Source organism: Equus quagga, chromosome 12 (genome assembly GCF_021613505.1).
Source record: "Equus quagga isolate Etosha38 chromosome 12, UCLA_HA_Equagga_1.0, whole genome shotgun sequence".
Taxonomy (NCBI): Eukaryota; Metazoa; Chordata; class Mammalia; order Perissodactyla; family Equidae; genus Equus; species Equus quagga.
In genome coordinates, this window is record NC_060278.1 from 40,633,098 (window position 1) to 40,657,891 (window position 24,794).

General features: G+C 36.7%; 1 protein-coding gene and 1 long non-coding RNA gene across 3 annotated transcripts in view; one reads left to right on the forward strand and one right to left on the reverse strand.

The window, feature by feature from the left end:
- DNAH14 (dynein axonemal heavy chain 14) overlaps nucleotides 1-24,794 on the reverse strand; it is a 390,346-nt gene that overhangs the window by 242,756 nt on the left and 122,796 nt on the right. The window contains exons 20-25 of the mRNA XM_046678097.1: nucleotides 23,062-23,307; nucleotides 16,808-16,929; nucleotides 7,800-7,971; nucleotides 4,316-4,420; nucleotides 4,109-4,227; nucleotides 3,220-3,294 (exon numbers count right to left, since the gene is read on the reverse strand). Of these exons, the coding sequence (XP_046534053.1) occupies nucleotides 3,220-3,294; nucleotides 4,109-4,227; nucleotides 4,316-4,420; nucleotides 7,800-7,971; nucleotides 16,808-16,929; nucleotides 23,062-23,307 (839 nt within the window). The remainder of the gene's footprint in view (nucleotides 1-3,219; nucleotides 3,295-4,108; nucleotides 4,228-4,315; nucleotides 4,421-7,799; nucleotides 7,972-16,807; nucleotides 16,930-23,061; nucleotides 23,308-24,794) is intronic.
- The window catches only part of LOC124248243 (uncharacterized), a 120,705-nt gene that overhangs the window by 31,977 nt on the left and 63,934 nt on the right, over nucleotides 1-24,794 (forward strand). The gene's annotated exons all lie outside the window — the stretch shown is intronic.

The window sequence follows — 24,794 nt, forward strand, 5'->3', positions numbered from 1 at the left end:
TGATTTTGATACAGCTACACCAAAAGAGAGAAACTCAATCTAACAATAGTAAGTGAAAAAAAATCCCAAACCAAAAGCCCAGTCATTAGAAAATATACAGTACAATGGCAGGCGTGAGTCCAGATGTGACGGGAATCAAAATAAATGTTGAAAGGCAGTATGTACGTCAGCAGGAAACAGCACATTCAAAGGGCTACTTGAAGAGAGTGTAATGAAGGGACTCTGCAGAGATGAGGGCAGGGTTGAGGGACCCAATGGGGATGATGAAGCACCTGGGTCTAGCAGTGGGGCAGCTGTTACCACCTCTAGGCCCGAAGGGGTAAGGGGAGCAATGTTTCTGGAACCTGGTGAGGGCTGGAGCCTTTGGAGAGGGGCCACCTGTCAAAGCTGTGGCTTTAGGTAAAGGAACAGAGATTCTGCCAAAACCATAGTGAGGCAGAGAGGGAGCCTCACATCTGCCCTACCTGAATGGAAGCTGGGGGGCAAAGGAAGCCAGGGTATACATCTGTGACCATGAGCACCCCAAGTACACACAGCAAGACAGGAAAGGGCAGAGGGCAAACAGACGCACCAGCACTGACAACAAACACTTTGATATTGGCAAAAGTAAAACAAAATAAAAGCAAAAATTAAAATAAACTCCACTTTTATACTTGATTCAAGAAATATTAACATGGCACAGAAATGTTAAAAATACATTGTGATGCAAATGTTTGAGATCATGGAAACAGGTATGACAAGTTATTAATATTAAAATAGCATTTAAGTAAAAAATACTAACTGGTATAAATGCTGATATGTTGATCAAAAGTACACTCTACTAAAAAGGTTTATGTATAACAACATAGCATCAAAATATATGATAGGGGCTGGCCCCGTGGCCGAGTGGTTAAGTTCGCGCGCTCCGCTGCAAGCGGCCCAGTGTTTCGTTGGTTCGAATCCTGGGCGTGGACATGGCACTGCTCATCAAACCACGCTGAGGCAGCGTCCCACATGCCACAACTAGAAGGACCCACAACGAAGAATATACAACTATGTACTGGGGGGCTTTGGGGAGAAAAAGGAAAAAATAAAATCTTTAAAAAAAAAAATATATGATAGATGTGGGGCTGGCCCAGTGGCACAGTGGTTAAGTTCATACACTCTGCTTCAGCACCCCAGGGTTCACAGGTTCGGATCCCAGGCACAGACCTACACACCACTCATCAAGCCATGCTATGGTGGTGTCTCACATATAAAACAGAGGAAGATTGGCACAGATGTTACCTCAAGGACAATCTTCCTCAAGCAAAAAGAGGAAAATTGGCAACAGATGTTAGCTCAGGGCCATCTTCCTCACCAAAAAAAGAATATATATATATATATATATATATATAAAATAAATGTTAGAAATAAAAAAAGAAATTGATAAATCCACAAAAAAGTAGGAAATGTTTAATATAGTTTTCTAGGAAATAATGTAAGTAGACCAAAAACTGAAGACGAAAATCAAGGAAAGTTCAACGTAAGGAAAGTTACAAATGTAATTCATGATGCCCACAAATTAAGGCAAAAGTGTAATTGAGTTTCTTAATAGACTGATTAAAACCATTTGATGTAATTAAACATCCTCTAATTATTAAAAAGTTTGCAAATTAGGACTAGAATATAACTCTTTACTTTGATAAGGGGTATATTCCAGAAACCTAAGCATCATAACAAATGGTGAGGCATTAGAAGCTTTCCCAGTGAAACTTGGAACAAAAGAAAGATGCTCACTGTCATCTGTACTGGACAACATGTGTTATGCAGAACAACATGAAAATGACATTTTAAAAAGAATTGTAAAGAAAGAGGCAGGACTATCATCGTTAGCAATGATGAGACTGTCTAACCAGAAACATCCCCAAGCAACAGTTGAAAATGTGCTTGTCTATCCAATACCCAACTGCATTTTTCCAGTGTTTCTTGCCTGGAAATGTAGCTTCCTCACATGTAAGATGACAGCTGGTTCTTTTTACATCACCCCCTGGGTAAGAATTGGGGCAAAGGAAAGCCACTGTGGTTATTTATGTAAGTAAATAATAATCTGCTTTGCTCTAGAAACCTTGTGTTGGCATTCAGGATTATATTTATAAATATCGATATTAAAACTTGAAGACAAACAGCCTATCTATAATCAATAATAATTAGAAATGTAAAAGACTGTTCTAGTCAAATTAGTTTTTGGATTGTTTTGTTTTATAAACCATACTTGTTCTTTTTGTTTTTCTTCTTCTTCTTCTCCCCAAAGCCCCCCCAGTACATAGTTGTATATTCTAGTTGTAGGTCCTTCTGGTTGTGCTATGAGGGATGCCGCCTCAGCATGGCTTGATGAGCGGTGCTGAGTCTGCACCCAGAATCTGAACAGACGAAACCCCAGGCTGCTGAAGCAGAGCGCGCAAACTTAATCACTCAGCCATGGGGCTGGCCCCTGTTTTTTTTTTTGAAAGGTATGCTTTTTTTGTGGTGAGGAAGATTGGCCCTAAGCTAACATCTGTTGCCAGCCTTCCTTTTTTTTTCTCTCCCCAAAGCCCCAGTACATAGTTGTATATGCTAGGTGTAAGTCACTCTAGTTCTTCTATGTGGGATGCTGCCACAGCATGGCCTGATGAGCTGTGCTAGGTCTGCACCCAGGATCCCAACTGACGAACCCTGGGCCACCGAAACGGAGTGTGTGAACTTAACCATTCGATCACAGGGCTGGCCCCCTTAAATTAGTTTTAAAAGTTTACACTCTGATCTTCTTTCTTCACTCTAAACATAATGCAATGATAGATTAAAATATAAAAAGGAGAACATTAAAAAGACTAAACCAAGTAAACGATTCCAGGAAGCAAAAGTGAGACAAAGTGCAGAGTGGTGAAGTGGGCTGCAACTGGAGGTCTACTGAGCACTGGCGTTTTGAAGGCAAGCAGAGATGAGTTCAGATCCTGCCCAGTTTTCAGATACTCAGGAATCTCAAACTACACAAAAACTGCCTGAATGTTATCCATGATTACACTCTCAAACTGACATCTACACTGTATAAACGGTTATTCTCCATTTAATCATGTGCCATCACGTTATATCAAAACCCATTTCATAAAGGACTTTACTCCATCTGTTTCTCTAGATACTTTTCACTTAGATTAGTGGATAATCAACCAAGTTTAAATATACATATATAACATAATTTTAGGATTTGAAAATTGTACTTACTTTTTTAGCACATCAAACATGCTTTTCTCTACATTTACCAGCCAGTGTTCTACAGCACTTCTTACACGAATTTTCCTGTAATTTTTTCAAAAATAATATTATGAAGAATTATTTTTATTCATGTTTCATTCCTTTGATAAGCCTGTAGGCTAAGCTTTCTACACTTATAATATTCACGAGCCAAAGGACTATAATTCTATGATATCTTTGGGTTTTCCTAGATCTTAATTTGGAAAACTATGCAGAAAATATATCAACTAGCTTTAGGAAATTCTAACATCAAAACTATGAATTTACAAAATTATTTACAATATCATAAGAGGTTCCAGTAAAATATGAATTTACAAAATAGATATATTACAAAGCATTTTTGGATTCCTCATTGGATCTTTTATTAAACAGCAAGCCTAGGTCAGGGTCAGGTTAGGGGTTTTGGGGTATGGGAAGGTTTTGGGGTATGGGAAGGTTTAGGGGGCAGCATTTTTTAATCAACTTATATCAGGAACCTCACGCCAAAGGTTAGTGAGCCCTTGCCATGGCTGGCAAATTGGACCAGGGTAATGGAAGGACCTAGCTTATTACAATTGCCTGAGAGCCATTCATGACAAAATGAGAGGTCAGTAGAAGCAGCCGTGGGAGCAGCATCAACAGCCCCAAGCAAATAGCAAATTTCCTTCCTATCTGTGGTCGTATAATAAGACCTTGTTTTGGCATTCAGGATATTATTAACTAAAGATACAGAAAAGTAAAATTCTGCGTAAGTACATTATCATTGAAGAAATAGTTGCTTAGCAAACATCTATGGAATACTAGAAATTTACAAGCGGAGGTTGTAAGTAATGAAGTTTTTTGGAGTCTAAACACTTAGTTTGTAACATATACATCATACTTTGGCAGCACAAGAGCTTCTCCTTCAGCAGATATGAGCATTATCACAGCGGGAGGGCCAATTTCTTGTTTCCATATCAATAATTGTTTTATATTTTCAAAACATTTCATAAGATGAGGCTGTGGACCAGAAACAAATGTCAATAACATTATAAAATTCTCACCTGGTTGGGAAATAATACTGCTGAGCAGAGAATAATGATATTACCTGTACAGACCCAGTATTTCTGCTATTAGCTAGCATATCAAGAAGTTCAGCATTGCTAAGAAAGTAAAATCTTGGAAAAATCATTCTTTTAATTTCAAGGTAGTCCTGTCCAGAACCAAAAGAAATGCAATTCAGAATATATATTTAATCATGATATGAATCACATCCTCATTTGGGCCTACATTTACATACAAAAGCCACAATATTAAGGTTACAGTATACATAGTAGTATCAGTCAAAATAACATTCCATGCTCAATGAAAGCTATATTTAAACTGCTAAAAAATTTTAATAAAGCAAAACTAAAACAAATGAAAACCAAAACAAAAATAAAAACAAACCAACAGATCTCCCCTTACACACACAGGCACACACACAGAGCCACACATACAATTGTATTATTGATCATTAATAAAGCACTGTATTTTGATATTATCAGCATTACTTTCCCATGCTGTCAACTTTCTGCTCTTATTTCCCTATCCTCTTAGAGAATAAGCTGTCATTTCAGCAGTTCACTTCATATTCTACTGTACAGAGAATTCCTGTATTTCCATCCCTCCCCACAACTTAGCTGCATTCACACCAGTCTTAACTCTTTTCCTTCTTTTCAGAGGAAGAGACACCCATTCACTTATGCCAGGCTAAGCTATCCTTGTTTTATTTATTACTCTCCTATATCTTCAAACTCTCCTTTGCAACAGGCTTCTCTCTTAAATTTCTCTCATTAAAAAAATATATAAGAGGGGCCAGCCCCTCGGCTGAGTGGTTAAAAGTTCCATGCGCTCCGCTATGGAGGCCCAGGTTCATGAGTTCGCATTCTGGGCACAGACCTGCTCCACTTGTCAGCCATGCCATGGAGTCATCCCACATACAAAATAGAGGAAGATTGGCACGGATGTTAGCTCAGGGCTAATCTTTCTCAAGCAGAGAAAAAAAAGAGGATTGGCTGCAGATGTTAGCTCAGGGAAAATCTTCCTCACCACAAAAAAAATGTGTGTGTGTGTGTATATATATATATGAAATGCTCTCTCTCCTTTTGTTCTCCTCTAGCTACTGTCTACTTGCCCAGCTTCTCTCCACAGTCAAAGTTCTTGAAAAGATAGTCTATAAACTCAAAATCTTTAATTATTCATCTCTCAGTAAATAAATGGCTCTGCTATCCAGCCCCCACTGTTACCAAATTTACTGGAGCTTTTCAGTCTTCTTGTTACATGATATTTCCATAGAATTTGTCTCTGTTGACTCTGTCCTTCATTTTGACTTTTGGGATTTCATTCTGCTGTTTTTCTTCATCCCTCAGCCACTTTTCTTATCATTTGCCTTCAACATCACCCTTTGTCCCCTACACTTTAATGTTGACACCTGTTGAGTTCCATCCTCATCACTCTTTCTACCCATTATGTCCTTCCTGAGCTATTTGATACATATCCACTTGTTCTTTGGCTCAGGTCACTTCCCTCTGCGCTAGATCTATATACCCAATTGCTGATTGAAGATGTTCATTTGATTATCCTGCAAGTATTAGATTTTCAATATGTACAAACTTACATGTTTCCACACAGGCCCCCTCCTCTAGTTCCTATCTCTGTAGTGTGATCATTTTCTACTTTGTTGGTCAAGCCAGAAATCCAGGCACAATCTTGGACCTCTGTCTTTTATCTTCTACTTACCTATCAGAAGCTCCTGGCTCCACCGTCTTTCATCCTTACCATGATCTTACTTTAGTTCCCCCAATATTTGTAGTCTTTCGACTAGTTTCTTTGTATCTATCCTCACTGCCCCCACTCTATATGTACTCTATGCCTCCTTCCAGGGAGATATTTCTAAATTAAATCATTTCACTCTCCTGTTTAAAGTCCTTCAGTGGCTACTCAATAAAGTCAAAATTCATTGTGATATGCAAGGCCCTTCATCATCTTCCCGTGTCCCTGGAGAATCTCATCTTTAACCACTTTCCCATCTGCAATCAATGTTCCATCTGTACCATCTTGTTTACAACTCCAGAATGTGCCATACTTGCTTGGCTCCATATCTGTACTTTTCCCCCTTGCCTAGGATGCTCTTCCCACACACCCACCTACCCTCTGACTCCTTTAGCTGGCTAACTCATACACTTTCAATTATCACTTCCCCCAGACTGGGTTAATTTCTCGTCTTCGATATGGTCATACTATCCAACCTATCATAGCATACATCACATTGTAATATCTCTTTATTCTTTTTGTTTCCTGTAATAGATTTGGGGTTTGGTAATAATAGAGAATATGTCTTTTATCTCTGTAGTCCAAGCATCTGCAGCAGTGCCTGGTATAAAGTAGGTGCTCAATACATGAGTAAATGGAAAATTACTGGTCGGTAATGATGTTTAGTCCAAAGATATGCTAGAAATAATTACAAGGCTTATCTCAGTGAGCTCCCAGTAAACTGGCTATTATTAACCAGATCACTCTGGGTGCAGCCCCTCATGACTTCCCCAGCTCATGGATTTATATAGCAGAGGGTCTTCCTGGGCAGAGAACTTTCTATAGGCTGTAACTGCCATATGTGGGTATTCTGGAGGGGTCATCTCAGTGGTCATCACAACCACTGAGACTTGTGTTCAACAGGGAAAAGAGATGAATGGCTGGAAAAAAATCATGGCTTATGAAGTGAAGTGAATATGTTCACCATGAATCTCAAATTTTAAAACCCAGTATTAAAAGATGTGTATGTCTAGCTGACAATTTAATGGTCTGACAATGTATAAATATATGGAATCAATAATTTAATTTATAAAATCATCAAAATATTCAATTTCAACTTTTGCAGATTTTATCAACTTAATAATAATAGTAGTGCTAATATAAATAACATTCATTAACTACTTTGTGACAGCTCATGTGCTTTAAACACTTTAAATGCATTATTTCCTTTGGCACAAAGCCCCTCAAGGTTGGCACTGTTCCAATTTAAATTTAATTTATTCCCAATTTAAAGATAAAGAAACTTACACACTTAAAAATTTGGTACCGGGGCGAGCTTGGTGGCGTAGTGGTTAAGTTTGTGTGCTCTGCTTTGGCAGCCCAGGGTTCGCAGGTTCGGATCCCAGGTGCAGACCTAGCACTAGTCATTAAGCCACACTGTGGTGGCATCCCACATAAAATAGGGGAAGATTGGCACAGATGTTAACTTAGCAACAGTCTTCCTCAAGCCAAAAAAAGAGGAAGATTGGCAACAGATGTTAGCTCAGGGCCAATCTTCCTCACACACATATGCACACAAATTTGGTACTTTGCCTAAGGTCATTTAGATTGGTACATTTACTTTTTACTTTTTTCTCCTTTTGATAGCATTTTCATTAACCCTATAGATGGTGAGAGTTTGAAATATTGTTGGCAGCTAGAGTAAAGAAGAAAATCGCATTGGAATTAGTGTCTGTAGTGCATTACACAATATTTTGTAGATTAAATGATTCTCCATTTTAGGATTGCTGTAGTTTTACCTCAAGACTTTTCTTTATATAGTCAATATATTTATTGCAATTTTGCAGAATTTCAAGGACTCCTGCAGAGGTGGTTATTCGCAAAACATCCAGTTTGTTTTGTACTTTTAACATTATTTCTTTCCACGTGGAAATCACTTGAGAGAAGAGTTTTGCTTCTTCTGGTAGCTGCCTTTAGAAAGAATGTTAGAGATAATTTTATTTTTTGAAGGTACTGTAATTAAAATTTATAATCTAAATGCATTTGCCACAGAATACTGTTCAATTTAAAAATGTTTTGATATGCTTTTTTTGATGATCATTCATTATATTTTTCACGAGTGTGTTATGTACAAGTGATGTACGTGGTAGGAAATACTAGGATACATTAGACATACATCCATCATTTAACAACATTATACTTAGTGAGAGGAATAAATAGATGTATACAAGTTTGACATAAAGTGAGTAGAAGTGATTTGTGTCCTAGGAAATGTAATAAAACAAAGGGCTACTGAAATTCTAGAGAGGAAATGGGATCTGGGGAGAGCTTCTTGAAGAAGCTATTTGATCTGCATTTCAAAGGAGGAATAGTGCTTTCACATGAAGAGAATTGCAGAGGGGGCATTCGGCTGAGGAGCAAGAGTATAGAAATGTGTATAAAAAAATCCAAGTTCTATTAATAACTAATCTTAAAGGATGAGGAAATGTAAAGTAGGTTCAGCATAGGTATAGAAATTTTCCTTTATAGAATATTATCATCATTTTCTCCCCTTGGAAAAGGGAAGCAAAACCCACAGATGGCATGATAATCCACTGATATATTAATTTGAGTCTTGTTGCTGCTACTGTTGGAGTTGAATGAGGGAAGGATTTTCAAAAGTTGTATGCTCTAGTTCTTTCACTTTCTCTGCTCACCTACATTTCCCACTCCCATCTCACCCCAGCCTCAACCTGATTCAAGTTCCTCAAGGCTTGGAGGATGAGGTAGAGAAGAAATTAGAGAAAAAGGCTTTTTTTAAAAAAAACTTCACCTGGTGTTATTTTTTTCTCTTTTACCTCTTAAATGCCCTCTGTCAGAGCAGTTATCCACAGGGTATATCACTGGGGTCTTTAGAGTCCCAGTAGCAGGAGCTTCTACATTGCAGGATTCCCTGGCTCTCTCCAGCTGACCTCTTACAACCATTCTTCACTATTGCTTTAAGTAGTATACTTCTGGGATTCTCTTGTTCTGGCCAGCAAGCATTTTGAGTGGAGATCTTTCAAGATGGAAACTTCTACCGTATCTCCTTGGTCTGAGTCAGGATTCTCAACATGAACACTACTGACATTTTTGGCCAGGTAATTCTTTGCTGGGGGGTGGAGTGCTTTCCTGTGCATTGTAGGATGTTTAATATCCTCTATTCACTAGATGCTAGTAGTATCCCCCAAAGTTGTGACAATCAAAAATGTCTTCAGACATTGCCAAATGTCCCTAGGAGGGCAAAATCACCTCTTGTTGAGAACAAGTGGTCCAAGATAACCATGTATTCTTGCACTTCTTTGCTCTACTATTAAAGGCTGATTCAAAATTCTCCAGAGAAGAGGCAACACATGTCAAGCTTTTCCAAGAGCCCTCCCACCATTATCGCATTCCCCACCTTGGTGAGGAAATTTCTACAGCTTACAAATTTTACCTACAAATTTCTACAGCTTAGCAAAAATCCTATTATGGGAAGAGACTTCAATCTCCCCTTCTGTTAAGCACCCTCCCATTGTCTCTGGGAGTTTCTAGTGCAATTCATAGTTAGTTTAGATTAAGGGTAAATGACATAGCATCCTCTGTTCTCACAAATTCCCTTTAAAGAATTCTTTCCTTTTGGGGCTGGCCCCATGGCCTAGTAGTTAAGTCTGCATGCTCTGCTGTGGCGGCCCAGGATTTTGCTGGTTCAGATCCTGGGCGTGGACATGGCACCACTCATCAGGCCACATTGAGACAGTGTCCCATGTGCCACAACTAAAATATACAAATATGTACTGGGGGGATTTGGGGAGAAAAAGCAGAAAGAAAAAAAATAGATTGGCAACAGTTGTTAGCGCAGGTGCCAATTTAAAAAAAAAGAAAGAATTCTTTCCTTTAATGAATCTCTCTTCCCTTTTCTCTTTTTCACATTTTCACCCTTGTATTAGGGCCCATTGTCCTTCGTTAGCCACTATATGGAGGCAGGTCCAATAGACACCTATTATTTCTTGTCTTTACAACTATATACAGAAGCCTTCTGCATCCCGTAATTAAAAGCCCCCTTTTCAACTTCATAACAAATCCTGTAAAAGAACACCTGGTGACATTTTGAACCCCCTACCTAGGAGTCTTACCTCTCCATAAATTAAGAAATATTTAGTAAAAAAGTAGTATTAAAATTTGAATTTAAGGCTATATTTCTTAGGTATGTGCTTTGACCTTTGAGGACTATCAGAATAACCATAGACTAATAGAAGAATCTAAAACATTCACAGGACAAGAAATAGATGTGTATAACAAAAATGGATGTTGTTCCCTACAAAGCAATACTCCTATCTAAACACCTACTCATTCTATTTTGTAAACCTCAAATAACTCGCCTTTGCCCCTAAAATAAAGTTCAAAATATTTAACCTAATATTCAAGGTCTTCTATTGTCTGCGTAATATGCCTAACAATTACACTCCATGACTTCCTACCTTATTTCAGAATGGCTCCTACACTAGCTTGTGTGATTTACTGTCAGTAGGTTAAATTCTCTTAAATACGTATGTCTCAACTTAAGCACTCTTAAGACCAATCACTTTAAAAAGAGACCAATTAATTTGAATGCTATGAATAGAAAGAAAAGGCAAAAATTTCAGCAATTGTCTAGGACCTCTATTCTTTCACATGATCCAAAGTAAAAAACTATCATTAATGTATGAATGCTATTAAAAACATGTTTACGAGTAACGTCAACTTCATGGCACAGTGAGCTCTTCCCTTAGACTCTCCCCTCTAAGATACGATGAAAAGGACATTCATAAACCAACAGAGGACATTCACACAATACAAAAGGTGTCTGAAGAACCCATGCAGCCATACATCTGAAGATGGAGATGCTGTACTCCCAGAGGAAGTGGAAGGAGGTAAGAGGACCTCCTCTCCTTCTCTAATGGCAGTGACTGAGGGTGCCAGACCATGAGCTACTCTGAGAAAAGAGGGGAAGGGGTGGATCTCTGCAGGAACACCTTCACTCTCCAAGTTCCCTCACAGCCCATGGGAAAGCCCCACACAGAGGTGGCTAAGCTATTGTGGGGATGTCTTCATCAAGCCAGTACCACAGGAGAGCAGATAGCAAGGGCAGAGTGAGAATGCCCCGGAAATGTGCAGGCGAAAGAAAACACCCCTCCCCCTACCCAGTGCTCCAGCTCAGCCAGTTGGCCAGAGCACATGGTGTAGGTTAGAAAAGCAGTAGCTGTGAGCAAGTGAGTAGGAAATCGCAGACAGACCCGTCAGCATAGATTCTAAGGACAGGCACAAATGCCAAAGGTCACGGTGGGCTCAGAAGACACAGCTCTGGACCCCGCCCCCAGTGGTGGCAGGTGGAAGCTGTGACCATACACTATCACCATGCAAAGACACAAATTCACTCCATCAAATAGTATGAAGAGGTATATTAATACTCCAGACCAGAAGGAAAATGACAAGCACCCAGAAATCAATCCTGAAGGCACTGAAATTTACAATCTAAATGACAGAGAATTAAAAATAGTTGTCATAACAAAACTCAACCAGTTAAGAAAATACAGAAATAGAGTTCAATGAAATCACGAATATAATTAATGAACAGAGGGAATTCTTCACAAAAGAGATTGAAACTATAAAGAAAAACCAATAAGAAATGTTGGAGATGAAAAACACAATGGATGAGATGAAAGATCTGGACTCGCTCAATAACAGAGCTGATATTATGGAGGACAGAATCAGCAGTCTGGAGGGCAGAAATATAGAAATGCTTCAGTTGGAGGAGAGAGAACTAAGACTAAAAAGAAATGAAGAAATTCTCCAAGAAATATCTGAATTAGGAAATACAACATAAGGATGACAGGTATTCCTGAGGGAGAAGAGAAGGAGAATGGAGCAGAAAGCTTGTTCAAAGAAATAATAGCTGAGAACTTCCCAAATCTGGGGAAGGAGCTAGAAATACAAGTAAAAGAAGCCAATAGAACTCCTAATTATATCAATGTAAAAAGATCTTCTCCAATGCATACAGTAATAAAACTGGCAAAAGTCAATGACAAATAAAAAATATTAAGGGCAGCAAGCCAGAAGAAAATAACCTACAAAGGAACTCCTATCAGGCTTTCAGTGGATTTCTCAACAGAAACCTTACAAGCTAGGAGAGAGTGGAATGATATATTCAAAATTCTGAAAGACAAAAACTTCCAGCCAAGAATACTCTATCCAGCAAAAATATCCTTCAGATATGATGGAGAAATAAAAACTTTCCCATATAAACAAGAGCTAAGGGAGTTCCTTGTCGCAAGATCCCCCCAACAAGAAATGCTCATGAAGGCCCTCATTCCTGAAAAAAAGAGAAGGAGTTTACAAAGCCTTGAGCAGGGAGATAAACAGGCAGACAAAATCAGAAAATAAAAGCTCTCTATCAGAACAGGTTAGCAAACACTTAATTACAACATTTAAGATACAGGGAAAGAAAATATCAAAAATAAACATAGGAGCCGGCCTGTTGGTGTAGTGGTTAAGTTCACACACTCTGCTTCAGCAGCCAGTCTGGATCCCAGACACAGACCTACGCACCGCTTATCAAGCCCTGCTGTGGCAGGCATCCCATGTATAAAGTAGAGGAAGATGGGCACGGATGTTAGCTCAGGGCCGATCTTTCTCAGCAAAATAGAGGCGGATTGATGGCAAATGTTAGCCCAGGGCTAATCTTCCTCAAAATAAATAAATAAATGCACTTCATTTTAACCACAAACTCACAACACAAGATGGAATAAGTTGTGACAACAATAACTTAGACAGGGAAGAGGAAAGGGAAAGAATTGGCTTAGTCTAGGGAAATAAGGGGCTATCAGAAAATGGAACATCTCATCTATGAGATTTTTATACAAACCTCATGGTAACCACTAAACAAATAACCAGAACAGAGACACAAATGATAAATAAAGAGAAAACCATCATAGAGAACTACCAAACTGAACTGGTAGTCCAAAATATACAGGATGAGAAACAAGGGAAATACAGAACAACCAGAAAATGAATGCTAATATGCCAGCATTAAGCCCTCATGTATCAATAATCACTCTAAATGTAAATAGATTGAATTCTCCAATCAAAAGACTTAGAGTTGTGGGATGGATTAAAAAACGAGACCCAACAATATGCTGCCTCCAGGAAACACATCTCAGCTATAGAGACAAACATAGGCCCAACTTAACAAACAAGAAAAATCTGAAATAAGCAATCTTAAGCTACACCTAACAGAATTCAAAGAAGAAGAACAAAGAAAGCCCTAAGTCAGCTGAAGGAGGGAAATAATAAAAATTAAAGCAGAAATAAATGAAAATGAAACCAGTAAAATAGTATAAAGGATCAATGAAACTAAGAGCTGGTTCTTTGACAGGATAAACAAAATTGACAAACTGTTAGCCAGACTAAGGAAGAAAGAAAGAAGGCTCAAGTAAATAAAAGAGGAAAAATTACAATGGAAACCACAGAAATACAAATAGAATAGTATGAAAAACTATATGCCAACAAATTGGACAATCTAGAAGAAATGGATAAATTCTCAGACTCATACAACATACCAAAACTGAATCAAGCAGAAATAGACAATCTGGGGCTGGCCTGGTGGCGCAGCAGTTGGGTTCATGCATTCCACTTTGGTGACATGGGGTTCCTGGTTCAGATTCTGGGCATGGACCTATGCACTGCTTATCAAGCCATACTGTGGCAGGCATCCCATGTATAAAATGGAGGAAGATGGGCACAGATGTTAGCTCAGGGCCAATCTTCCTCAAAAACAAAAGAAGAAGAAGAAATAGATAATCTGAATAGACAAATCACAAGTCAAGAGACTGAAACAGTAATCAAAAGCCTCCCAAAAAATAAAATTCCAGGACCAGATGGCTTCTCTGGAGAATTCTACCAAACATTCAATGAAGACTTAATACCTATCCTTCTAGAACCATTCCAAAAAGTTGAAGAAAATGGAACACTTCCTAACACACTTTATGAGGCCAACATCACCCTGATCCCAAAGCCAGACAAGGACAACACAAAGAAGGAGAATTACAGGCCAAAATCATCAATGAACATAGATGCAAAAATCTGCAACAAAACATTGGCAAATCAAATACAGCAATACATTAAAAGGATCATGTACCATGATCAAGTGGAATTTATACCAGGGACACAGGGATGGTTCAACATCCACAAATCAATCAATGTGATACACCACATTAACAAAACGAGGAATAAAAACCAATGATCATCTCAATAGATGCTGAGAAAGCATTTGACAAGATCCACCATCCATTTATGATAAAGACTCTCATTAAAATGGGTATAAAAGGAAAGTACCTCAATATAATAAAGGCCACATATGAAAAACCCACAGCCAACATCATACTCAATGGGGAAAAACTGAAAGCCATCCCTTTGAGAACAGGAACAAGACAAGGGTGCCCACTCTAACCACTCTTATTCAACACAGTCCTGGAGATTTTGGCCAGAGCAATTAGGCAAGAAAAAGAAATAAAAGGTATCCAAATAGGCAATGAAGAAGTGAAACTCTCGCTGTTTGGAGATGACATTATTTTATATATAGAAAACTCTAAAGAATCCATCAGAAAACTATTAGAAATAACAACCACTGCAAAGTTGCAGGGTACAAAATTAACTTACAAAAATCAGTTGCATTTCTATACTCTAATAAAAACAACAGAAAAAGAACTCAAGAATAGAATCCCATTTACAATCACAACAAAAAGAATAAAATATATAGGAATAAATTCAACCAAGGAGGTGAAAGACCTATACACTGAAAACTGTTAAGACATTATTGAAAGAAATCGATGATGACATAAAGAAATGGAAAGACTTTCCATGCACATGGATTGGAAGAATAAACATAGTTATAATGTCCATACCTAAAGGAATCTACAGATTCAATGCAAATCCAATCAGAATCCCAATAACATTCTTCATGGAAATAGAACAAAGAATGCTAAAATTCATATGGGGCAACAAAAGACCCCAAATAGCTAAAGCAATCCTGAGAAAAAAGAACAAAGCTGGAGGCATCACAATCCCTGACTTCAAAGTATACTACAAAGCTATAGTAATCAAAACAGTATGGTACTGGCACAGAAAGAGACAGACAGATCAATGGAACAGAACTGGAAGCCCAGAAATAAAACCACTCCTCTATAGATAGCTAATCTTTGACAAAGGAGCCAAGAACATACAATGGAGAAAGGAAAGTCTCCTCAATAAATGGTTGGGAAAACTGGACAGCCACATTCAAAAGAATGAAAGTAGACCATTATCTTTTGCCATACAGAAAAATGAACTCAAAATAGACCAAAGACTTGGAGGTAAGACGTGAAACCATAAACTCCTAGAAGATAAAATAGGCAGTACACTCTTTGACATCAGTCTTAGAAGAATCTTTTCGAATACCATGTCTACCTGGGCAAGGGAAACAAAAGAAAAAATTAACAAGTGGGACTTCATCAAACTAAAGAGCTCCTACAAGGCAAAGGAAACCATGAACAAAACGAAAAGACAACCCACAACTCGCACAATTCAACAACAATAAAACAATCAACTCGATCAAAAAATGGTCAGAGGATATAAGCAGACATTTTTCCAAAGAAGACATACAGATGGCCAATTGGCACATGAAGAGATGTTCAACATCACTAATCATCATGGAAATGCAAATCAAAACTATACTAAGATATCACCTTACACCTGTTAGAATGGCTATATTCACCAAGACAAAAAATAACAAATGTTGGAGAGGATGTGGAGAAAAGGGAACCCTCATACACTGCTGGTGGGAATGCCAACTGGTGCAGCCACTATAGAAAACAGTATGGAGATTCCCCCCCCCCCAAAAAAAATAGAAATATCATACAACCCAGCTATCCCACTACTTCGTATTTATCCAAAGAACTTGAAATCAACAATTCAAAGAGACTTATGCACCCCTATGTTCATTGCAGCATTATTTATGATAGCCAAGAAGTGGAAGTAACCCAAGTGCCCATCAACTGATGATTGTATAGAGAAGAGGTGATATATGTATATATATATATATACACACACACACACACACAAAGGACTACTACTCAGCCATAAAAAAAGACACAATTGTGCCATTTGCCACAACATGGATGGACCTTGAGGGTATTATGTTAAGTAAAATAAGCCAGAGAGAGAAAGATAAATACTGTAGGATTCTACTCATCTGTGGAAGATAAACTAACACATGGACAAAGAGAACAGATTAGTTGTTACCAGACGGTTGGATATAAGGGGTGAAGGGGCACATTTATTTGGTGACTGACAAATATTGTGCAACTGAAATCTCACAATGTTATAAGCTATTATGACCTCAATAAAATAAAATAAATTCATATCCAGGGTAAAAAAAACCCCCAAGAAACATGTTTATTGTTCATACCAAAACCACACTAATATTCCAGAACTAAATAGACATGTAGTATTGTGGCTTAGGGACTATAATGACATATCTGACACTTCTTTCCCAGTCCTTAATAGCTTTATATCAATAATTCAGAAATAAGGCTTTTAAAAAAAAAAGATAATGCTTGCAATCTTTTATGAAAGAAAAACACCACAATAATGATTCAGTAGACTATCCTCCTATTCCTATAGGTAGGATTGTTTTAGAGTGTGCATTAAAGAAATGCTCTCTCAAGGATTACAAGAAATAAATTACCTGGTATGCAGTTTTTTGCCTGCATATGGCCTATTTTAATTTTTTTACCTTTGTATTTCTAAAGAGTGAAAAATTGGTTCAAGATAAAGCCAATTTCTTTGACAGTTCATCCATTCCTCAAGAGTGTAAGAGAAGAGAGTCAAGTTTTTATCCCATGTATCCACAAGATCCTACAATGATGAAATCACACATATATACAAATCCAAATATATAAAATACTCTAGAAGAGTCATATAATAGAAACTGAGATCAAACGTCATTATCAGTCACCGACATACAGCAAGTAATTAATAGAGGGTCACATAAATAAATATAAATCTAATTATATTTAGTTTGGGGAAAGATTTGAGATTCTTGTTCATCCAATTTTGTCTTATTTATTATACAATATACTAATTTTTTGGTATGTATATTCTTTCATTCCTTTCTTTAAACATTTTTGCACATATGTACATGTACATGTAATATCTTTAATAATTCACATATATACAACCATATTACATATTGTTCTGTAACTTGCTTTTGTTTTAAACCCAATAATGTCTTTTAGAGAGGGTTTATGTTAGTAATTATAGGTTTTCTTCATTCTTCTAGTTTCTGAAAATTTCATTTTGTGGATATAACATCTTTTTCTGACTAGTATATTTATTAATTTATTAAAGTAATAGGAAAATAGTTAAAAACCAATTAATACTAAAATGCTTATTTAAAAACCAGTAGACTGGTGTATCCTCTAACTCTGGCTCCTCAGAAGGAACCACTTGTAACTCGTTTACATTTCTCTTCTGTTATTTACCTCCATATTTCTTCCTTTTAAAATCTACTTTATATTTCAATAGCTTTCTTCAGGTGTAATTGACATAAGTAAACTGCACATATTTAAAGTGTAAATTTGATGACTTGACATATGCTTATACCTGTGAAACAATCACCATCATCAAGGTAATGAACACATCCATTACCCTCTTGTAATCTCTTCCTCCTACACCTACCTCTCTCATCCCTAGCAACCACTGATCTACTTTCTGAAACTATGGACTAATTTGCATTTTATAGAATTTTATATAAATTCTTTTTGGTATTCTTTTTGGTCTGAATTCTTTCACTCAGCATAATTATTTTGAGATCCCTTCATCTTGTTGCGTATATCAATAGTCCATTTCTTTTCACTGCTGAGTAGTATTCCACTGGATAGATTTACCATATATTTATCATTCACCAGGTATGCACCAGGGTTGCTTCCTATTTTTCACTGTTACAAATAAAGCTTCTATGAATATTCAAGTGCAAGTGTTTGTATGGACATAAGCTTTCCTTTCTCTTGGGTAAATACATAGGAGTGGAATAGCTGGATCATGTGGTAGGTGTATTTTAAACCTTTTAAGAAACTTTGTAAGTGATTGTAACATTTTTACAGCAGTGTATGAGAGTTTTAGTTGCTCTACATCCTCACCAAAACACAGGATGATCTTTTTTTCTTTTTTAAGATTTTCTTTTTTCTTTTTCTTCCCAAAGCCCCCCAGTACATAGTTGTATATTTTTAGTTGTGGGTCCTTCCAGTTGTGGCATGTGGGGTGCCGCCTCAGCATGGCCTGATGAGTGGTGCCATGTCTGCGCCCAGGATCCGAACTGGCAAAACCCTGGGCCACTGAAGCAGAAAGGGTGAACTCAACCGCTCGGCCACGGGGCGGCCCCTGGGATGATCTTTTTAATTCTACTCATTCTATACAGTGGTATCTCATTGGGACTTTAGCATTTCCCTGATGAGTAATGAAATTAAGCATCTTTGCATGTGTTTTTTTTCCTATCCATATATCTTCCTTAGTGAAGTGTCTGTTTAAATCTTTTGCCCATTTCTTTACTGCTTTGTATTTTGAGAGTTCTTTATATATTCTGGATACAAGCCCTTTATCAAATATATGCTTTGCAAATATTTTCTCCAAGTCTGTGGCTCATATTTTTTTTCCTTAACAATGTCTTTTGAAGAGCACAAATTTTAAATTTTGATGAAATCCAATTGATAGATTTTTCCTTCTACTGATTATTCTTTTGGTGTCACACTGAAGAAACCTGCTTAGCCCAAGGTCACAAAAATTTTCTCTGATGTTTTCTTCTAGAAGTTTCATAGTTTTACATTTTGCATCTATGATATGTTTTTGAGTTAGATTTTGTATATGCTACAAGATATGGCTTGAAGGTTTTTAAAATCTATTTGTTTTGTGTATGACTCTCCAATCATGCTAGCACCATTTCTGAAAAGACTACTGTTTCTTCTCAGAATTGTTTTTACACCTTTGTGGAAAATCAGTTGTCCATATATATGTGGCTCTATTTCTGTACTCTCTGTTCTGTTCCATTTATTTGTCTATCTTTAAACAAATCTAAAACGGTTTTGATAACTGTAGCTTTATATTAAGTCTTAAAATCAGGTAGTGTTGATCTTCCAATTTTGTTCCTCTTTTTCAAAATTGTTTAAGCTATTCTAGTTCCTTTACATTTTCATAAGAATTTTAGAATCAGCTTGTTAATTTCTATCACTAGTTGGCTAGGATTTTGATTGGTATTGCATCACATCTAGATCCTTTTGGGGATATTGAACATTTTAATTATATTGAATCTTCAGATGCATGAACACAGTATATCTTCCATTTATTCGGGTCTTTCATTTCTCTCCGCAGGGTTTTGTAGTTTTTAGTGTATAGGTCCTACATATCTTTTGTCAGACTTATCCCTAAATCTCTCATATTCTTTATTATGCTATTGTCATTGACATTTTTTAATTTCAATTTCCAGTTGTTCATTGCTAATTATATAGAGTGCAGCTGATTTTTGTATACTAATCTTGTATTCTGAAAACTTGCTAAAGTGAGTTTTATTTACATTTTTTGTAATTTTATTGGACTTTTTGCATAGGCAATTATGTCATCTGAGTAAAAAGAATATTTTACCTCTTCTTTTACAATATAGATGCTTTTTGTTTCTTTTTGTTGCCTTAATACATTGGCTAGAGCCTCCACTACAATGTAGAATAGAAGTGGTGAGAGAAGACATCCTTGTTCCCGATCTTAGTGGAAAGCGTTCAGTCTTTCACCAGTAAGTATGATGTTAGACACAGGTTTTCATAGATGTTCCTTATCAGGTTGAGGATGTTCTCTTCTAGTCCTAGTTTGTTGAGAGGTTTTTTTTGAGAAAATAATCAGAAATGGACATTGGATTTTGTAAAATGCTTTTTCAGCATGTACTGAGAAGATCATATGGTTTTTCTTTTTTAGTTTAATGTGGTGAATTACATTGATTGATTTTTGAATGTTAAACCAACCTTGTACTTCTTAGATTACTCCATCTTGGTTATAATACATCATCCTCTTTATATATATTGATGGATTTTATTTGGAAATTTTTGTTTAGAATTTTTGCATCTGTATTCAAGAAGGCTATTGGTCTCTAGTTTTCTTACAATGTCTTTGTCTGGTTTTGGTCTCAGAGTAATTCAGGCCTCACAGAATGAGTTAGGAAGGATTCCTTCCTCTAGAGTATTCTCGAAGAGTCTGTGTAGAATTTCTTCCTTAAATATTTTGTATAAGCCACCTGGACCTGGACTTTTTAGATTTTAAACCATCATTTCAATATCTTTAGTACATACAGGTCTATTCCAGTTATCAATTTCTTCTTGAGCGAGCTTCAGTAATTTGTGTTTTTCAAGGAATTTGTCCATTTCATCTTTGTTGAATTTATTGATTTAATGTTGTTCATAATATTCACTTGTTATCCATCTAATATTTGTAGAATCTGTAGTGATGTCACCCCTTTTATTCCTGATGTTGGTAATTTGTGAGTTCTTTTTTCCACTGGTTTTGAGTAACTGATTATGATGTCTCTTGAGCTTGGAGTCTATTGAGCTTCTTAAATCTGTGGCTTTATTGTTTTCAATACATTTAGAACAGATTGGCCATTATTTCTTCAAATTTTTTTCCTCCTGTTTTTCCCTCTCACTCTTCATCTTGGAAAATTCCAATTACATGTCTATGATATTGCCCAAAGTTTTCCCACAGGTCACTGATGTTCTTTTCATTTTTAAAAATTATCTTTTCTCCCTGTATTTCACTTTGTATAGTTTCTAATGTTACGTTTTTAAACTCACTAATCTTTTCTCTTGCAATATCTGATCTGCTGTTAATCCCATCCAGTGTATATTTCATATTAGATATTATAGTTTACATCCCTAGAAGTTTGATTTTGGTATTTTAAAAAATATTTTTCACATATCTACTTAACTTTTAAACATACGGAATGTAGTTATAATAATTGTTTTAATGTTCTTGTCTGTAACATCTGTGTCAGTTCCACATCAATTTCCACTGGTTAATTTTTCTTTTCATTATGAGTTACATTTTCTTGCTTCTTTGAATGTCTGGTAATCTTTAATTAGATTCCAGATGTTGTGAATTTTACCCTACTGGGTACTGGATATTTTTGTTTTCCTATAAATATTCTTGAGCTTTGTTTTGAGTGCAATTAAATTACTTAGACACAGCGACATCATTTTGGGTTTTGCTTTTAAGATTTTTTAGGGAGAATAAGAGCAGCATTTAGTCTAGGCTAATTATTTTATATTACTGTGGCAAAATCCTTTTAAGTGCTCTATCTCATGCTCATGAATTATAAGGTTTTCTGTTGTGGCTGATTCCACAACACTACTGGGCACTATTCCCAGCCCTGTGTGAATGGTTCCCTCTCATCTTCTCAAGCAGTCATTTCCCTGGTCTCGAGTAGTTTCCTTACATTCACATGCCAGTGATTGGGTCTGCTGAATACTTGAGTAGGGACCTTCCGCAGATCCTTGAAGTTCTCATTCCATGCAGATCTGTCCTTCCTGTTACTTTATCCTACAAATTCTAGCCTCCTTTGGCTCCTCAGTCTTTCAACAGCATCTCTTAACATCAGGGAGTCTATCAGGCTCTGGTTTGATTCCTCTCTTTTACCCCCAGTCAAGGCCTAGAAACTCAAGGCAGTAAGTTGGGGCAATCGTAGGGCTTGCCTAGTTTGTTTTCCATCTCTCAAGGATCCTTGTCCCTCAAGGCCTGATGTCCAGTGTACTAAAAACCATTTTTCCATATATTTTTTCTGTTCTGCTTTGGGTATTTCGGGCAGGATGGAATATCTTGTCCGTATACTCCATCTTGCCTGGAAGTGGAAGTCTTTCTGTGTGTGTGCTGTAATTTTTCAGCTTCAGTATGCCTAACTTATCATTTATTAAATTTTACATTTTAATAAAGGCATTTAATTCTCTAAATATTCCTTTTTACAGGGCTCTAGCCAATTGTGACAAGGTTTGATTTATAACTCTCTCCTTTCTGCTTATTTCTACTTTAAAAAAAATTTGATTATATTTACTGTATATTCTTATGGTTGTTTTTAAATTTCCATTTTTTTGTGAATGATTTTGTTGTCTTTTTTTTTTTTTTGCTATTTTTCTGTTCTTCATTTTTTATTTTACCTCATGTTTAGAGCATGTGGTCTAAGGTTTATCCCTTTTTGTAACTTATTGAGTTCTTTTCTCTAAGGTCCAATTAATTGACATTTTCTCTAAATATCTGTTTGCAAATAATGTGAATTCCATTTGTTGAGTACATATTTCTCTCTCTCATTCTATCTGTAATCAGTTATGTTAATTTTACTATTAAATATCTCTATATTATTACATATCTTGTTGAATTTCCTTAAGTTTTAGTGATTCTTAGCTATGGTATTGGATGTTTGGCTCCCCAGAGAGAGACTAACAGGGAACAACGACTGCAAGCTGACCCTGTGGTTTAATTCCTAATTATACTTGAGTAGATGTGGAGGCTGCTGTGTGTTCTAGATAAAATAGCAGGGACACACAGGTATGGAGGTAGGATTAACCTTTAAGAACAATAGTTCAGGAAATGAAAATGAAGCATTCATCTTCAGCAAGCAGAATCGCAAGGCAGTGGTTTGGCATGGGCACTGCCAGAACTATGGATATTTCCAGCAGCAGTGGCACTGCCGGTAAAAGTCATGATTTATAGGGCCATATTTTTATATGCTCTAAATTTATCTTGTCTGCCCAAATTGAACTTTCTGACATTTCCTCATGAACAATTAATAATGTTCCCATAAAAAGTTATTTTTGGCATTCAAACTACCAAATATTCAATCTCATTTCTATATAAGTATATGAATGATTTATACAATTCAAAAGCTTGCAGAATGCAAAAAAATTAAAGTGATAAATAAAACTATAGACAATTAAAATACTCCCCCTTTGCCATGATATTTACCTTAATGGGCCCAAGATAGGAAGATCCTTTAATTGTTGCAAATATGATTTGAGACTCTTCTAACTGAGCTAATACGTCATCTACAGATGAAATTATTAGGATCGAGTTGCCCTCTGTTTGATGAAGAACTAAATGTAAAGGAGTAGTGTTCCAAAGATCAATAATCTTAAATAGCATTTTTTCAAGAGCAGCTTCATTAGTTGCTGAGGTTGATATTTCGTTTATTTTATCTTCATACTGAAACATCTAAAATGAAAAAATTACTTTTTAATATCCAGTGGAGCAAATAATTCCTGACACATTTAAAATGGAAGATTTAAATTAACATGTTGAAGTTACATCAGAAGTACTGAAGCTCCAATTCCAGTTAGGTTTACATCCTAAGCAGAGACTTCATGACATAGCCCTTTTCAGTTTTTAATCCTTCTATTTCACATTCCTCATGCTCAGTGAAAATTTCTAACCACAATGCTTGTTTCTCTGATTCTAGTCAGTGTAAAGAATAGTTAACAGCACCTTCTGTATATGTGCAGATGGTATTATTTCTTTCACCTTTCTTTTCTCTGCACTAATGCCAACTGCTTAATTACTTTGTGACATGCTTTTACTTTCTGTAGTAATTCTTGGGATATAATCATCTGACAGAATGTAACTCTAATTGACACAGCTTTCCATGGCTTCCCTTTTTTTGCCACAGCTCCATGAGGATAAGTGTCTCTCAGAATACACTAGTGGAGTATATATAGGCCTTCTTTCCATGTGCACTGATTGCCAATTCCCATAGGACAAGATCCTGATATAAGATCTCCAGATTCACTCACTGTAATACAGATACACAGAGAGCTTCTCATCTCCACATCTTAGAATTAATGAGCTGGGCTGATTGTTTTTATTCTTGAAAGAAGAATCTAACACTGCTCCCATGTGTCACCTACGTGGGGTTAAAAAGTGATGCCTAATCCCTGTTTTGGTAATGCAGTTCAGTGGGAACTATGAAAAAATATGACTAGGTTTCATCATCTCTCTTATGGGTCTGCCAAAGATGGGTATAGGAATGGTGGAATCAGCTGACTGCCTATGGCCTTAAGTAACATCTTTGGGAAAGAGGTCTGCCTTTTGATTATTCAGCCAAAGGCAGATAAGAAACCATAGGGCCATCAAATTTATATGCTGAATAAAGCACTTTGTGCCTAATGATGACATTCTGAAATGGTTAAAAACCTAAATCCAGACAGTGGTATTGTGTAAAGCAAAATTTCAACCAAGTGAATCCAGCCCTTTCAAATCTTTATGGTCAAGGTTTGGGACCTGACTGACAAATGATCAGATTTTCCGATTGACTTAGCAATATCTGAGAGGTTTCAGATGAATCTTAATGCCCATATTTAATTATCTGCCTCTATTATAAAACACATGGCTTTCTAAAAAAGTAAAAATGGTCAACCATGAAGTAATTGTGTTCATCGGATGCATACTGTTGACCTCTTCCTCTTAACTTACTTTGTGACATGCTTTTCATGTCACAGGCTTTTCAGAGCCTGCATAACATCTTGGACAGAATGATTGTCACATGACATCATAATTTATTCATTTGATTGCAAATGAACTTCCATCATAGCCTGTTCTGGACAGTCTTGCAGTGTGACCACTATCTCTGAGTCAACCCTAAGATATGCATCCTTTAGTAAACGAAGGCTGAGTTTCCCGGCCAAATCCTGTCCATCTAGGCACTT